Source organism: Acanthopagrus latus, chromosome 2 (assembly GCF_904848185.1).
Source record: "Acanthopagrus latus isolate v.2019 chromosome 2, fAcaLat1.1, whole genome shotgun sequence".
In the NCBI taxonomy this organism is placed as follows: Eukaryota; Metazoa; Chordata; class Actinopteri; order Spariformes; family Sparidae; genus Acanthopagrus; species Acanthopagrus latus.
Genome location: NC_051040.1, coordinates 24,372,189 through 24,389,231, shown reverse-complemented (window position 1 = coordinate 24,389,231; position 17,043 = coordinate 24,372,189). Strand labels below are relative to the sequence as shown.

Sequence of the window (17,043 nt, the reverse complement as noted above, 5' to 3'; positions counted from 1 at the left end):
CCAGCAAATATCTGTAAATCACGTGGTTTGTAGAGTGGTGCACTGAGAACAATCTACTGCTCAATATTAATAAAAACCAAGGAGCTGATTGTTAAAAAAAAAAAAAGGCGGGGGGGGGGGGGGGCACAGACACGTTTCTACTTCAGTGGAGCTGTGGAAAAGCAGGTGAACATTTTTACCTTCCTGGGAGTCAGCATCACAGAGAATTTGTCATGGTCTTAACATATTGCCAGCCTGTGGGAAAACAAACAAACAAACAAAAAACTAACAAAGAAAAGGCGCTGCTTCTTAAAGGAATGATAGATGGCTACATCACCATGGCAACTTTTGTCAACTTTTACAGAGGAGCGATAGAAAGCATCTTGACTGGAACGTCACAAACTGGAAACCGCGTGGAACATCATTGGTACCCATTTTCCAAGCATCAGTGATATCAGTGAAGTGAGGTGTCTGAACAGAGCCCAAAGGATACTGACAGACAGCTTCCACTCCAGCCACAGTTTGTTCACCCTGCTGCCATCTGGCAAAACACACAGAAGTATTTGCTGCCATTCCATCAGACATTGGGCAGCTTGATTCTTCACTCAACTCATCCTCCACCAAGCACGCGTGTGTTTGTCATCTTTTGTCTACCATAATAAAAAGTTTAACTACAGCAATGCATTTTGGTATTGGCCAGTAATAACGGCAAAGGGAATCATATTGTAATTGGAAGATTGAGTACAAATAATATGGTCACTATATATATATATATATATATATATATATATATATATATATATATATATATATATATATATATATATATATGGAATAAGCTATATGAAACAGCTTATTCCATATATATATATATATATATATATATATATATATATATATATATATATATATATATATATATATATGGAATAAGCTGTTGGCGCCTGTTGCTTCCACTGTATATGACATCTTTATTATATTTCACTTAGAGCCCCAGAAACAGACCAGTTCTCTAGTGCTTGTTGCTTCTGTTAGCTTGAGTATTCCCTGACCCTAGGTTTTCATCTATTTAAGAATGTGAGCTTCCTCAGCAGTAGATATTGATACATGACCCATCTACAAACCTGGCCTGCCCTGAAAGACATATGATTTCACCTGATTTAGTGCATGTACCAAAAGTCAAACTACGTTAATCAGTTCATCTCAAACCACTTGATGGACCTTTGGTGTCAGGAATCGGGGTGGCTGCCTGCTTTGCCCAGTTTGATTGCTTTGCTCATACCACTGAGTAAAGGGGTGCAGGAACTCTTCTCTACCATGGGGTGGTGCTGTCTACAACCTCCAGAGTAGAATACAACCATTGTAGTTGTCCCCACATACTCAAGCTCTCTAGAAAACAAGCCTATTCTGCAGCAAGTTTGCAGAACAAGCAGGGTAGTGTGGCATGCTATTGCATGATATGGGCCTATTTTAGAATGGCGTATTATCTTAAATAACTGTGCGGCATCACACCAATTTAGTGTGCCTTTATTAAAACGTTTTCACTTTTCACGACTTGGACAAGATCGCATCAATATAAATGCAGAAAACATCAGTATCGTCTGATTAAAACAGTAATCGATGGCAGGTCCCTCAACCCCCCCCACTGCTAATAATGAGTGAAAATGTGTTACAAGATCATGATAGCAGGGTTTGCACGAACACCTTACATGGCCATGATTTGTTTGTGCCTCTTCATGGCACTGCAGAGTCGACCGCCAGGAACGGCTGAACATATATATCTTTTATCTGGATGGAGTTAAACTGCAACTTAAGTGTTAACGTTAGCTGATCATACACAGTGCAGCAGTTTGCAGGGAATCACTGAATCATGGGAACCACAGTGATAATGCGCACTTCTTTGTCGCCAAGGCAACCACAATACGTTTCTGTGTATGAAGTCATTTGTTACGCTGATCGTTACCATGGTTACAACCTAGAGAGGGCGCTGCGGAGGAGCGCTCTACGTAAAATGACGCAGGGCGGGGGCGTGCCCGCGATGCGCGCTGCGCAAGGCTGCTTGTTGTTCCCGCAGAGAGGCGAGAAGATGGCGGCCGTGTCAAGCGGAGGTGCTGCTGGGTCCACTGCGGCCGGGATTACGCACTCTGGCCGACCGACCCACGCAGGCATGGGCTCCCAGAACCGAGCCCAGCCATCCTCCGGGATCAGCCACCCCGGCCGTACCAGCACAGCCCCTGGGTGCATCTCCAATCCTGGCCACACTTCGGCCACCAGGCCCCCCCCAGCCCGAGTGGGCCACTACGAAATCGAGCGGACCATCGGCAAGGGAAATTTCGCGGTTGTTAAACTAGCCACACACATCATTACCAAAGCAAAGGTAAGACAACTGGTGTCCGAGCGCTTGAGATGAACAATTACAAGTTGTCATTGTTTTATTGCAATCCTTTTCGACCATGTACTCAGGATGACGCTGGGGCCTTCAGGCTCTGGAGACACAGCGGCCAGCCCGCTTTGGTGACACCGCTGCTTGGTGTTGCGGGGGTCCGTTAGACACGGGACATCACCTTTAACTACTAGATACAAACACATTTAATACAAGATACATCTGATTTCACTTAGTGAAATAGTAGTATTATTACGGAAAGCTATACAGGCCTGGGGTTAATGTGTGTCAAAGCGCAGAGGACGGAGAGAAGGGTATTGACGAAGATGAAAAAGAGAAGACACAAGAACGTTCCGACTGTGGTAGATAGCTTAGCTTACTAGCTAATTAGCTGTTTGGCTACACGCATATATGTCTCAGACAGATGCCAACACACAAGGTTAAAAGTTCTGAGCACCTTACTGGATAACTTTAAATGAACTGAGCTTCCAAAGTTGATAGGTGTAGGCAGCCAAAGTATTGATAGTTCTCTGTGAAAGTCCAACGTTGAAGTACCATCGAAAACTGGTTGAAGCCAACTATGGCAGAGCCGCATTAGCTTTTGATTTAGCTTTGCCAGAGACTGATTTTTAATTAAAAATAGAAATAGAGTAAACCACTTTTCTTTAATCATTTCATGTTAAACATTCTTACCTATTTCCAGTGAAAGAACCATTTGTTGTGGTGTAACGTTAAGCTAAGCAGTTTGTCGAAGCTGTATTTCAACTTCGTGTTACAGTTTTTTGTGATAGATAAATCGTTGTGAGAAGCTAGATGATATTTTCATGAAGCTTACCGGACAAGCAAACATTGACATGGCATATTTTGAGGTTTCAAAACTGCCACCACACATTCTGAATATACGTAGATGCTTTTGCATATACAGGCGCCGGTTAGTCGTACACTCAATGATTGATTGACAAATTCAGTAACATACACCATTATGAACAAACGGTCTTCATGCAAAACACTGTCATACTTGATGTGGAGATGCGTTGCACCGAGGTCTGCCACAAGTCAGCATTGTGCTGCAAATTTTTTATTCCGATCTTGACCCATATTATTGTACCTAGTCTTTTGAAATGCGACTGTTAGTGTTTGTGGTAAATAGAAAGGTTAGATCTTTAATGGGAGGTAGTGGAAGTTGCAGTTGTTTGCATTATAAGCAGAAGGGATATTCCAAGTAGTGTTTTTCCTTTGTGCTGACCTATAGTATCATTTGCCTCAATTGTTCAAGGTTTTGTTTGCCAGTGAGCTGTCTTTTGTCCCACCTGATTAACTGGCTGTGTCTTCTTGACTGACTTGATAGTGTAAGCCCATCATGGCCAAAACAAATAAGGAATCGGAACACCTTAGTTGATGCATATGACAATAGCAGCATCAGTAAGGTTTTTGCTTGGAGACATTTTGCTTGTACTTGGGACCATACTTGCAAACAGATGACATTGCAAAACCTTCCTCGGATGATATGACTGTAGAGATCATTACGCGCATCCCTTATGATGGATGCTCAAATAAACACTCACAACAAATAGGGGTAGCTGAAGCCTACTAGACATGGCTCCTGTAATCTAATTATTTGTTTCTTTGTAAACCTCATGAAGAGCCTTTAATTCTAATGGCACAAATGCAGGTATGTCGAAGCAGCTGAGTGTGCAACTTTACCTCTATGCCCTTGTTGACATACACACAGACGGGCAGACACGAGTCATGTGGATGCTTTGCACCACATAGCCTAGAGAACCTTCCATTTAGTTTGATGAGGCCAAAATAAACTTTGGGCTAGGGAGCACTATGTAGTGTATTTCAACACTGCAGAAGATGTTCTTGAAGGACATTAACTATGTTGATATGATTGTAATGTAATTTACAGACTAGTAATCTGTTATAAGAGCAATACAAATATATCAACTTTATAGTGATAGATTGATGAGCTGGTAATGAAGATGTGTGTGAGCCTGTTTATGCTTGTCTGGATGTGTGTGTGTGGGGTTGTGTCTGGCTGTCAACTGAGTGTGAGAGACAGGCAGAGGACAAATGACAGTGGAACATGGACAGACAGAATGAAAGAGAGGCCTTGTTTGTTGTCTGTTGATTGTGGTCACAGACGGCACCAGTCAGCTCATGATTTTCACCAGCTAGCTCAGGGGTTTCAGCATCCCCAATCGCTCATGAATATCAGAAGAACAGGAGTGTGCCTTTACATGCCTGTGGATATCATGAATATGGATATGATGATCAGTCATCCGATGTAATGCGCTTTGAATTCTTGTTCCATGGCTTAGGTTTTTATAATGATCCAATGAGAAATGCTGATCAGGTCAAAAATAGCCGAACAACTCTCTCAGTTGTTAGTTGGAGCTGGATGATATCCTGCAGTGCAGTCACACAGAGGAGGACCTGGTTATTTATACTTGGTAGCTTAGAAGCCCAGAAAGGGATGGTCCCCTTTTCCCTCATTTGCTCACTGATTTTTTTTTCTAAAATTCTAAAACATTCAACAGGAAATTTGTTTGTTTTTTTCCCCCAAAACACACTGCCCATTTCAAACTTGTATTTTGCTTATTCTTGTGGAATGAGGGCCGTCGGTGTCTCTAACATAGAGGCAGTCACACAGCACAAACCTTTGATGGCACATAGCTGGCGTGCAGCACTTGGATGGTGTAATAGTGAAAGTTCACCTCGATACAAAGACCAGCTACTGAAGTAAAAGTCAAAACAGGAGTTGATTCTCTCACACAGAGACTGTGCTTGATGCAGTTCAGCTTCACTTGGCTGCTGTCTTGATAAATGTTGATTTCAGGCTGTTAGGTCTCTTCATAAACTTTATTGCTGGTCATGAACCTTCAACCCTTAGCTTTGGGTGACTCTGTAAACGACTCACTTGGGTACACTATAATTTAAAAGATTCGTTTTCAGTTAGTTCACAGCCACCAACAGCTTATTCTCTCTCTAATGTTCATTTTAGGATTTTTCAAAAATTAGGTAGTAGTTTAGATCAATAACCAAGAATTGTTCAATCTATTAAATGTCATGGGTGACCATGCACATCCCAATTATTCGAAGCTTGAAGTGACATTTTCAAATTGCTTCCTTTGTCTGATCAACAGACCAGAACAAATATGTTTGATTTATATTATATAAAGCAGCAGGGATTAATGGCAGACAAATAGGGGGGGTAGAGATGGTTGCTATCGTCGGACGGGGGGACGGACGGACGCTCGCTTGCTCGTCACCCTCAGCTGCTATCATCGGACCAGGGGGGACAGTTGCAGTGATAGGCGTATAGTGGTGCTGAGCTAGCAGTATAGCGGCACTGCGCCACCCTTCCATTGTCTGGGGAGAACCCTGCATATCTTTATAGACTATTTAGATTATAAAATGTTGCAATTTGAGTCTTTGTCTTTGTCCGTTCTTTACTGTGATCTTGTCAAGTTTCCGGTAAAACGTCCTTGTTAACTTTAATGAATGTTGTACATAGGCTATTAAAGAAATGTAAAGTATAAACACATGTCGCTTCATAGGTATCACACAAATATGTCTTTTCCTCCAAAATTAGCATGTCTACATGGGTTATTTTAAACCCTAGTCAACCCACTTAAAATCTCATATTGATCCCATTCCCACTTCCCGCATGCAAGGCAGACCGTCTGTGATTTTTATCTGAGGCGTTAAGTTATACATCACATTTCATCTAATGAGTGCGCCAGAAACAGGGTCAGCTTCTGAAATTCCTTCCTTATTTTTTAGTCACCACCTGATGTTGATCCTGATGTTGATAACACGTTATTACTTTGCTTGGCTGGTTCACCCAGGTCTTATGTTTAGATCAAAGCTGAGCCAACGTGATAAAAACCCATCTCTGCTGCAGGGTCAATTGACCCAGGTCTAAATGCAGAGTGTACACATTCCCATTGCACCCAAAAGCCTGTTCTGGGTGGGTTTAAGTGGGATTTTTCTCTAACAATATGAAATGGTTCATTTTTCAAATTATTTTGTTAATTTTTCAGGGAATAATGCATTGATCTTAATGAAAAAAAATAACTGTTGTATTTAGGTGGCTGGTATCTATGAGTGAATACTAGACGGGACTGTGGGGCCTTGGCAGAGGTATGTGCTCTACCTGAGTGCCATTGTAGTTGGTAATCTCCTTTTATTAAACTGTTACCAGAAATAAGTAGAAATGTTAATTAATTCAATGATTGCCAAGATTTTAGGGATCTTTCAGTCCCTGAAGTGCTAACTTCAACATACTTTTCCCCTTAATAGTTTCAACAATATGCACAGCTTTTTGTCTACAGTATTGTTACTGTATTTCAGCAGTGTATCATATTTGAGTGGTTGTTTTTGTATTATAGTGTAGTGTTTCCTTGCGAGTGTTTGTCCTGTTTGATAAGCCCACTGAAATGCGGTGAATGCACAGGGCTGCCATTGTATACTTGTACATGTGCATACTTGTGTGTAATAGCTTGACAAAGCAGATATGGTCAGTGCCCTTGTATGACCTGAGTAAGGAACAAGTAAAGACAGACTTTGAAAAGCACTTGTTGTGCCCACAGCAAGGTGAGCGGGATTGGTAAAAAAAAAAATGGCACTGTGCAGCATGTCCTGACCTGTCTATCTGTGGGGAATCGAGCCCTTTCCCCTGCTCTTTATTTCCTCTTTTCCTGTCTTCTCCCCTTTCCTCTTGGGTGTTTTTAGGCATGAGAAGGATGAGGATGAGCAAGAGGAAGAGGGCAGGCAGGATGGCAAGCGTTAGGTAACAGGCCTAATGTACTGTATAACAATTTCACTCACTCCCTCAGTCACACAGAGACTCACGCACGGCTCTCCAACATACAGCATACCTCATCCCCTTTCTGTTTCTCAGAGGCACATATACGCACACTCAAATGTGATTTCATTTCGGTGAATAAGATGACAAAGGCTACGTTTCTGCTTGATTTACCTTCCTGCCCTCTAGTTGTCTTCTGTTTCTTTGTGAGTTGTGTGAATCTACAGGCAGTCAGCATCAAAAGGAGAAGAACACAGTCCAGACTATGTATGCATGTCCCTGTTACATGACAAAAGCGAGGACAGCGTGCTTCATCTGTACTATCCTGCTCCTCACGAACCATATCAGCACATTTCTGCCCCTGTTTGAATGCAGCAGTTGGCGTGCATATGTGTGTTGTGTGAACGGTACGTAGCAGTTAAAAATCACAACTCTGCGCCATCATCAGTCACAGCGCTGTTTGTTGTCAGAGGCCACTGTGTGTTGCCAAGGCTCCTTGTTGGAGAAGGTCGCTCCGTTGAAGTCGGGTTTCCATAGCAATGATGGTGGTTCCTACCCTCAACCACCAGTTCAGAATGAAGCTGATTTGCCATTGACTGAACACATTGTCTGTCATGTCATATTATGATTGTTTTTGTTTACCAAAGCTATAAGCTGGATGCAAAATAATTGGTCTGGTGCACTTGGGTTTCCCACCTCTCTCTACAATGTAGTCATACTTACACGCCTAAACACAAAATCATATAAGAAAAAAACTGAAAAAACAATGCTAACATGATGCAGTCCTGCTCATTGACTCATACAGTTTTACACAATGGTCCAATGCGTTTAGAGACAAGATGGAAAATAACTTTTTGTCCACCAGCCAAATGGTTATTGCACATTGAAATATTTTTCAGCCACTCAATAGATCATTGTTTTTAGCAGGTTAGTAACGCAATCTACCAGCCACAAGGTGAATGATTAAAATGTTAAGGAAGTGTATGACCGAAAAACTTTGATGGTAGACAATTTCATATTGTCACTTTCTAAATATTTTATATATTATTATATTTTATTTTATCACCCATACAGTGGACCAGGGCAGCTCATTATTTATTATTCACCAACTCAAAAATCCAAAGGTATTTTATGTACCATAATAGATGATGAAGGAAAACAGCAGCTATTCACATTTAAAAAGCTGCAACCAGCAATTGTCTGGAATTTTATGTGTGAAAAATTACAATTAACCATTTATTAAAATAACTGGCCACAGCTGTGGGCTGTCTGGCCAAGACATGAAATCACTATCTAATTAATCACAATCTAATTTTGGTATTTTTCTAAATTGTAAAAAAAATATTTAAACGATAAAGCTATTTCAAGTCTGGCTGTAGATACATTATTCTGTGGGATCTGTAAATTTAGAAATACCACAGTCTGTACAGTTCACCTGAGCAGTAGATTGTGGGATAGATCATGATCTTAAAATCATCAGATTCATATTTCTTGTAACTACCTCCTGAAAAATCAAGTAATAATTGCAATTTATTGCGATGGTAGATGCTGTATGAATGCAAGACCCTTTGCAGTCAATGAGCAGCAGAGGAAGATTAGAGCAAAAAATATTACGTAAAAGGTCCTTCTGTGTTGTAGGACGGAGATGTTGTGTTCTGGATGAAGAGGAAGGTAGCATGATATAAAATGTTACATTCTCCAATCTCAGTGTTAGGGCAAGATGTCAGAATTCTGAATTTGATACCAAGACAATGGAGGGTTGTCTTGTAGCATTTCATAAGGAAGAGTTTGGATATTCACCTCTCCTTTTTTGGTCAGTATAGAGATATGTTATAGTGAAAGCCAGCACCAAACTGGATCCACTGGTTTCTTCTTTGGAAGCACCAAGTAACAATCATTGTCAGGATGGGAATGTGGACTGTGCAGAGTCAACCTGGTTTGGGTGGTGATGTGTCATGTGCTGACTGCAGTTTGGTGTTTTTATAATTCCTTCCTTCTCCCTATGCCAGTGGCCAGTTGTCATGTATAGATATGTGTTACTCAAAACTAGTTGCCAGATAGTGGTTATGGTAAGGTCTACATATCCCCTGGAATGTACCCACCATAAGGCAGATGAATGTGTGATGTCCAGTTTTTAAACACTGTAGCATGTCCCCAGTTTTGTACTTTCAGCCTGACACATTCATCTGAGTCATTTCCACACATAAACTCATACAAGTGCACAACACACAAGTAGAACATCTCTGAAAGGCATTGTGCTGACTCATACTGTTCGCTTTCATCCCAGTGTGTGAGCACACGCATAATACAGTCATAGTGCTGACCTGCTGTGACCTTATTTTGTGTGTATGATGCTTTGTGATGTCCTCGTGACTTAATACACACACACGCCACCGTTTTAGTTTGGTGCAAAGCAGCTTCTTGTTTGCTATTGTAAAGACCAGGTTTACACCCATGATGCCATGCTTTTGACATGAATATAAGTGAGTGTGTGTGTGTGCGTGTGTGTGTGCTAGTGAACATGCTGATATGGGTTAAGCCTGAGCATTACATCCCCTGTGTGTGCTGTAATCTGTGTCACCTGTTGGTGAAGGTTAACCTCATACATAATATCACCGCACCACTGAGTGTGTGTGTGTGTGTGTGCACTTCACCCAGCTTCCCACTGTAGACGTTACACCATAGGCCCAATTCTCTGTTAAGGATTAGCCTCATTATAGTTTAGTCATGGATGGTTGTTTTTCAGAGTAAATATTGTACAGAATGCATGATGGCTAAAATGTAAATAAACTTTAAATGCTGTTTTATTTTCAAGATTCAAGATCATTCATTTATCATTTTTACAAAATGAAATTTGTAGCCCAGATTAATCAATAAATAATGTGTCATAAATATAGAACTTTTTTTATGTTGGCGTACAGATAATGAGTTAAGGAGTGCAGATTAGATGTTTCATTTATTTGGAGGACATTTGCCCCCTTTAAGTATTGCTTTAAAGGGGGCAAGTGTGTATGTAATCCTAACAAGCTTTCCGTAATCTCAGTCTTACTCGATCCTATGGACTGTTGTTGTAGACTTCCAAAAGCCAGATATTAAATTCATGAGATGTTTAAGCTTTCATCTAATGGCTATGTTGATAATGAGACAAGACCTTCCAGGTTCTGGCTGATTCAGCTTAGTAATGACATGATGATAAGCTAGTGATCACATTAGAGCAACGATTCGATTGATACTGCCAGCTATTTTTTGACTGTGCCATGTCTTTTGCATTTATGACAATGGAGTGTTTTGTTTTTGGTTAGGCAAGCCGTTAATTGGGGTTCTTTCAAAATGATTATTTAGCTTTTTGTCATTTCTTTTTGGCTAAATGATTAATTGGTTAATTATATAAAAAAAATACTCTGCAGATGAATCGATAATAAAAAACAATTGTAAGTTGCAGACTTGGATCACATGGATGATTGATTCTCAGTAGTCAGTAAGAGCAACATGCGGCAATGTCCGAAAAAGAGTGTTTAGAGTTTTAATCTCATCGAGGGCTGGAGAATGGGTTGGACTTGGTTTTTAGACTCATGCACATTTTTCCATTAAGTCTGCTGGTCTGGCTCCACTCTCTTTGACTCGGCATGGCATCCCGGCATGGAAGGGATTGGCATTTCCACCACAACTGGACTACCTGCTTGAAAGCGTGTCTTAAACCATTAACGTGTATAACTTCTTTACAATAATAGCCCCCTGTTATAAAGTGATTTAAAAGCTTTTATTATGAAGAGGCATTACAGGAAACATTGTATTTTAACCAGCAGTGTCTAAACAGTACTCCCAAAACGGCTGAAAGCAAACATGATGAAAACCGTAAAACACAGTAAATGTTATAAAATGTAAAAACATGAGGAAAATAACAAAAGCGATTCAGTCAGAAGCTACAATGGTAGGATGGGTATTGGGGACCGGTAGTATATTGGTACCAGTTCCTAACAGATAGCACCACCAGCTTCTCAAAACCATACAGTGATTATAGTTGTGACCATCAGGACCTGGTACCAATTTCAAACGATTACCTGCAGTGCCCATTCCTACATTTGGGAGAGAGAAATATTTTTCTATACCGATGAGCTGCAGTGACATGTAGACAAGTATACAAACCTGAAGGGAAGCATACGTTGATTGTTGTAATACACTATTCATTGCCGTTAGAGTTTTCAATGTTTTTTGATTGGTATTTTATTTTAAACTATTTTAAATCTCCTTTTGTTGCATCAAAAGCTTTTATTTCCTGTTAGTGTTTCTTGTATAATGCCAGTTGGTGTGTGTTTGGTAATGTACAGTTAATAGTCCAGCCTCCTCTGTGAGGCACCAGCTGCTCTGGCATGGTGCTGTGTTGAGGTCACTGTCTTGTGATCGGAGGGGCTATGTGACACTTCATCTCATTGCAGCCGGCCTCTCAGGAGTGTATGGATGTGTGTGTGTGTGTGTGTGTGTGTGAGAACCAAGATCTTTTGACGGAAAATTCCATAGTCATGGAAGCTAGTGCAAAGCAGACTGAACTAAGCTTCAAAGGTTCACACTGTGTCACAACATATTTACTGTACCTTGGCTGAAGCTAAAGCTGGAACCCCAACCTTTACGATGTACACTGCTCACATGCCTGTTTGCCTCCAACGCCACTCTCACCGATGTCTTGGATTTGCCTAACAGGGCATTGCGTTCATCCTAATGCCACGATGGAAGAGGGCCATCCAATGATCAGACCAACCCCAGTGTGTACCTGTAGTGTGATTCAGATTTCCTGTAAACACACCCCTGAGCTTACCTTTTGATTGTTTTGAAGCCTAAAGTTTGGCATTATGGGTGTCACCATCCTGTTTTTTTGGAGCTAGAAGTCTTGTAGAACTGGCAGAGATATCCTGCTAAGGTCTCACTGAGAACCAGAGGATATGCTGTTTTAACAACTTGTCAAACGCAGTGTAACCACACCCTAAAGTAAATCCCACTTTATCATCTTTATTTACTCTGGGGAACATAATTTACCAAAAGAACATCATGTTGTATAGTAGAAGACTTGAAACGATTGATTTAACTCATTGGGAAACTGTTTACTGACATGATACATCAGGTGACAAAAAGTGTAATTTTCTCATAAGCTAAAATACATTGGATCTCTTTTGTGGAACCAGTTGAGTTGCCTCCTGCTGGCCATCAGAAAGAGTTCAGGTTTAAGACACTCAGGCATTGGACTGCATCCACTATTTATACAGTCTGTGGCTGTTAACAGGATGCAGAAGAAGTGATATTAGCAACAAAGCTTGGATGACTGCCATGGCAATAAATAGATTTCTCAAGCTTAAAATAACACCTAGACACAAATTCTAAACTCACATTCATAAATACATACAGCTGTGACTAGAACTGTTGTTGCTGTAACATAATGCTATAACGCCACTGGAGGTAGTAACAAAGCTGCAACAGAGACAAGACGACCTCTGTGTGAATTGAACTGCTGGCAGCACAAAACAGGGGTGTGTCAGTCTGATGGTGTTCACAGTCTGACAACTAAGCAAATCTTTCACTCATCAAATGAAAGAGAAACAATGCCCCACAAGGCAAAGTTACAATACCAAGAAACAGTCACGTGGTAGCAGGTTGTGTCGTCAGCATCTTATATGAGGACATCAGATTTATATGTGGAAAAGTGTCTGTCATCCTGTCTGTCCTACCAGCTCATCAACCCTTTTTTGCCCAAAATACTATGTCGGTCCCCGGCAGTGAGAGCCAGTATCAGCTTCCACAGTTGACTGGTGGTGATTATGTGACGCAACTCAGAGCAAAAAACTTGAACTCGCCATGTCTTTGTAGCCTTCCACTATGAAATGACCCACTGGAGTGGCTTTATGCCAGCGCTGTTTGGTTCAGTGTGAACAAACAGAAGCAGCATAATCGGTGAGCCTTTCTTGTGGCGATAATTTGGACTCTCTGTGTGAAAATGGCACAAGAAATACAAGTATTATTGTATTGATGGGGCATTCAGTTTATCCACAGTAATTGCATGGTTTGATCATCAAAAGACACAAGCTCTACCAATACACGTTTTCCACAATTGTCCAATGTCCTTGACGTGAAACTAAACACAGACACACACTGATTTGAAGTAATGCCACTGTTGATGTGGTTCTGTGCTCTCTCAGGAGCCCTTTTGCTCTCCCTCACTTCCCCTTCCTGTCTGTAACAGGAAGTCAGCCTTTAGAGGGCTCAACTTCTTCATGTCTGTTATCAGGAAAAGGAGAGCTTGCGATGGCACTCAACAGAATTTAACGGATGAGATGGGGTGTGTGTGTGTGTTTGTGTGTGTGTGCATGTTGAAGCAGGGCGCATGCTTTTCATTTTTTCCACACACACTTTACTTGCTCATCTATTTTTGGGAGAGGCCGTATTTTGGGGCAGCCCAATCAACTTCGCTTGAGTAAGTCATTAAAGTGGTCTGCCTATTCCTAAGTGGCAGAGAAAAGCCCCTGTCACACACCATCACTGTCCACGCTACTGGAGCCATTGTCGAGGGCTCAACAGTTACGCAAGAGTGGTGCTCACAGTCGAAGTTCACGGCTCAGGTCAAGTTGCCCAAACAAACTGGAATCCAGAGAAGGCACTGTGTTTGCGAACTATTCAACGTCTCAAGAAATGGCAGTATCTCCTCATGGTTTCTTATGTGTGTGTGTCCGTTTTTGTTGTGGCTGGTAATTATTTGTGGTTATTCATTATTTTTGTGCATTTGTCAATGGAATAGAGGTCAGAGGTCTCTGACTCCCATCCTCACCTTAGCTTCTTTGTTTACTGGTTATTTTGTTGGTGCTTTGCACTTCGATGATATTGTGTCATTATAGCAATATTGCAGCATCACTGGGCCCATGCCATCGAACTGTAGCCTATAAGTTTTAGCTACATATCAGTAAGGTGAACATATTGTATTAAAGAGGCAGGACAACTGCATGGTTTAAAATACATTCTTTCTTGTTTCGTCTCCTCTCTCTTACGTATCACCTAACTGTTTCCTCCTTAATCTCGCCCTCTATTTGACACCTTATCTCATTCTTGTCTCTTCCTCCATCTCCATCCAGGTGGCTATAAAAATAGTGGATAAGACGCAGCTGGACGATGAGAACCTGAAAAAGATCTTCAGAGAGGTGCAAATCATGAAGCTGCTGAAGCACCCCCACATCATCCGCCTCTACCAGGTACACTCTCGCTCTCACCCACTGAGCTGATACCGCACACAGCTCACATCTTACACCTGAGACCCATGGCTCAATAGGGAAAGGAAAAATAAAGTGTTGATATAGCAGAATCTAGCAGAATAGTTAACGACCATTGTTTATTTGGTTAACTGTACAAAAGTGAAGAATGTGTAGACATTGTTTGGTTTTTAAATTATAAAATGTACATGAAAAATTAATTTGTCAGTATTTTTTTATGGGAAAAATAAAACAGTTCTTCACAAAGGAAGTAAAATTATAAACATTTTTTGTCAGGCAAATGGCTATGGAATGTTCATATTTTACAAACCTCTCTGTAAAACAGCATTGTTTGTTTTCTGGCTGATATGTGAGGCAAATTTACCACATATTTACCAACATTTTGGCTGGTGGCTTGTCGCTGATGCTAATTTTGTACTCGCATTCACATTCATGGTTATGCCAAGGCTACATTGCCTAAGTAAATGTGCAAAAACTCTTCTTATTTCGCTGTTCAGTGGAACAGGCTAACACAGCTGCAAGCCTGCATGAGCAGAGTGGCACACGAGCAGCTACAGTGAAGCATCATCTAGAGTTTCAAAGTCTTGCTTTTTTTCTGTGTCAAGTGCATGGTTCTCTACAAAAGTAGATAAAAAATTCTTTGGATTGCCATATCGACATCACACCAGTGTTTCACTACAATTTCAGCATCTTCATCTGAAGAATGTGTCACACACATGGAAAAAGTAGAAACGATAAAGGGAATTTCTTGTACATTCCCTCCCTTCCTCCCCCTCTCTCTTTCTCTCTGTCCTCTGGCTGTGGCTCTCTCTCTAACGAGGCTAAAGGAAAATAAACACATCATTATTCTTGATCATTATCAAAGGCAAACTCCATTTAGAAAGATAGGACTGGCAGTAGTAGCACTACAGCAGCAGACCTGTAGGGACACATGCGCATGTGTGCCAGCAGCTCAGCGACACAGCTGTCACACGCTGCTGAGGTGTTAATATCTGCGAGTCCCCCTAGTACCACCAGTCTGCTGCTTAAGAGCTTCTCTTTGGTAAGACTCCGTAGTAGAAGTTAATGTGTATGTAGAAATTGGCATTTTGTGTGATTGGGCACCACCCACATTTTCTGAGTGAAGCACCACTGTCGTGAATATCCCAGGTCTGTAAGAATTTTTTCAGACGTCATGTAGGTGTAACACTTGAACCTGATACTGAAATCCTTACATACGCATATGTTGAAAACTCTACCAAGTAAATGGCAGTCTATTTGAATCTTGCTGTTTTTATGCCAAACAATGCTTACTCATTCTGTTGTGTAACGGGTGAACCGCCCAATACTGGATGTTGGCCTTTCATCAGGTCTTTAGGTCCTTCTTGTTTATCATTTGTTAATGTTTTTAGGTGATGGAGACGGAGAGGATGATCTATCTGGTAACAGAGTATGCTAGCGGTGGAGAAATATTCGGTAAGTGTGTTCCCCACTGTTACCTTAATCTGAATTTTATAGATTTGTCATTGCCTCTTCATCTGTTTCATTGTTTGTCTGGCAATCAGAATTGTTAAGGAATATGTCGAAATCTATCAAATATTTTTGATTTAGGAAGGTTATTTTTTACTTTTAATCATGTTTCACACTGCATCTTAATTTTTTTTAACACAGCTTTATTACATGTTTTTGTCATTATTTACTTCTTTTGTACCAATTATTTGGGCAGTTAAAATGTCTTGTCTGAAACTCTGACTCATGTCTTCTTTCATGTTTTCTAAAGGATTAAAAATCCCTTATGCATTCCTCTTTGATGATTAATGTTGTGATTTATTAGGCCAAACCAAAAAAGAAGCATAAGCTCATTTCCTATATATTGAAAGATACAACTGAGTACCAACATATCTATGTATGATATAAACTTTACTGTGTTTGCGTTTGTGCAGACCACTTAGTGGCTCATGGGCGTATGGCGGAAAAAGATGCCAGGAAGAAGTTCAAGCAGATTGTTGCAGCAGTCCATTTCTGTCACTGCCGCAACATTGTCCACAGAGACCTTAAGGCAGAGAATCTGCTGCTGGACCACAACCTCAACATCAAAATCGCAGGTTTGTGTGTGTGTGTTTTTATATAATTTATATATATATATATATATATATATATATATATATATATATATATATATATATATATATATATATATATATATATATTTTGTATTTGTGTGTGTGTTTTCACTTAAGAATGTATGGGTGGGAAGCTTAATATAGTGGTTTTGAGATGTCTTGGTGAGTGGGCGAAGGCATGTGTCAACATGTGCTTTTGGAGCTTTTTCCTGGGTTTACTCTGTAGAATAAAGCAATCTGATTGAATAAACTTGTCCTCTCCCCTCCCCTTGTCAGATTTTGGCTTCAGTAACCTGTTTTCTCGAGGCCAGCTGTTGAAGACATGGTGTGGCAGTCCTCCCTATGCCGCACCAGAACTCTTTGAGGGCAAGGAATATGATGGACCTAAAGTAGATATATGGGTGAGTAGACTTTTAGGTATGCAAAAGGCCCCGCTGGGCTGCAACACAGGGTGTAACTAACTGGCGTGAACTTTGCAGGAAGACAAATACATAAAAGAAGAATCTCGATTGAATGAAT

General features: G+C 40.7%; 1 protein-coding gene across 3 annotated transcripts in view; it reads left to right on the top strand.

Annotated features, from left to right (window-relative positions):
* The first annotated feature begins 1,936 nt into the window (after positions 1-1,936).
* Positions 1,937-17,043, top strand: part of sik3 (SIK family kinase 3) — a 36,570-nt gene continuing 21,463 nt past the window's right edge. For all 3 annotated transcript variants that reach the window (XM_037082126.1, XM_037082136.1, XM_037082115.1), the window contains exons 1-5: positions 1,937-2,356; positions 14,288-14,404; positions 15,814-15,877; positions 16,345-16,506; positions 16,801-16,925. In XM_037082126.1, coding sequence (XP_036938021.1) covers positions 1,991-2,356; positions 14,288-14,404; positions 15,814-15,877; positions 16,345-16,506; positions 16,801-16,925 — 834 coding nt within the window. In that variant the 5' untranslated portion in view covers positions 1,937-1,990. The remainder of the gene's footprint in view (positions 2,357-14,287; positions 14,405-15,813; positions 15,878-16,344; positions 16,507-16,800; positions 16,926-17,043) is intronic.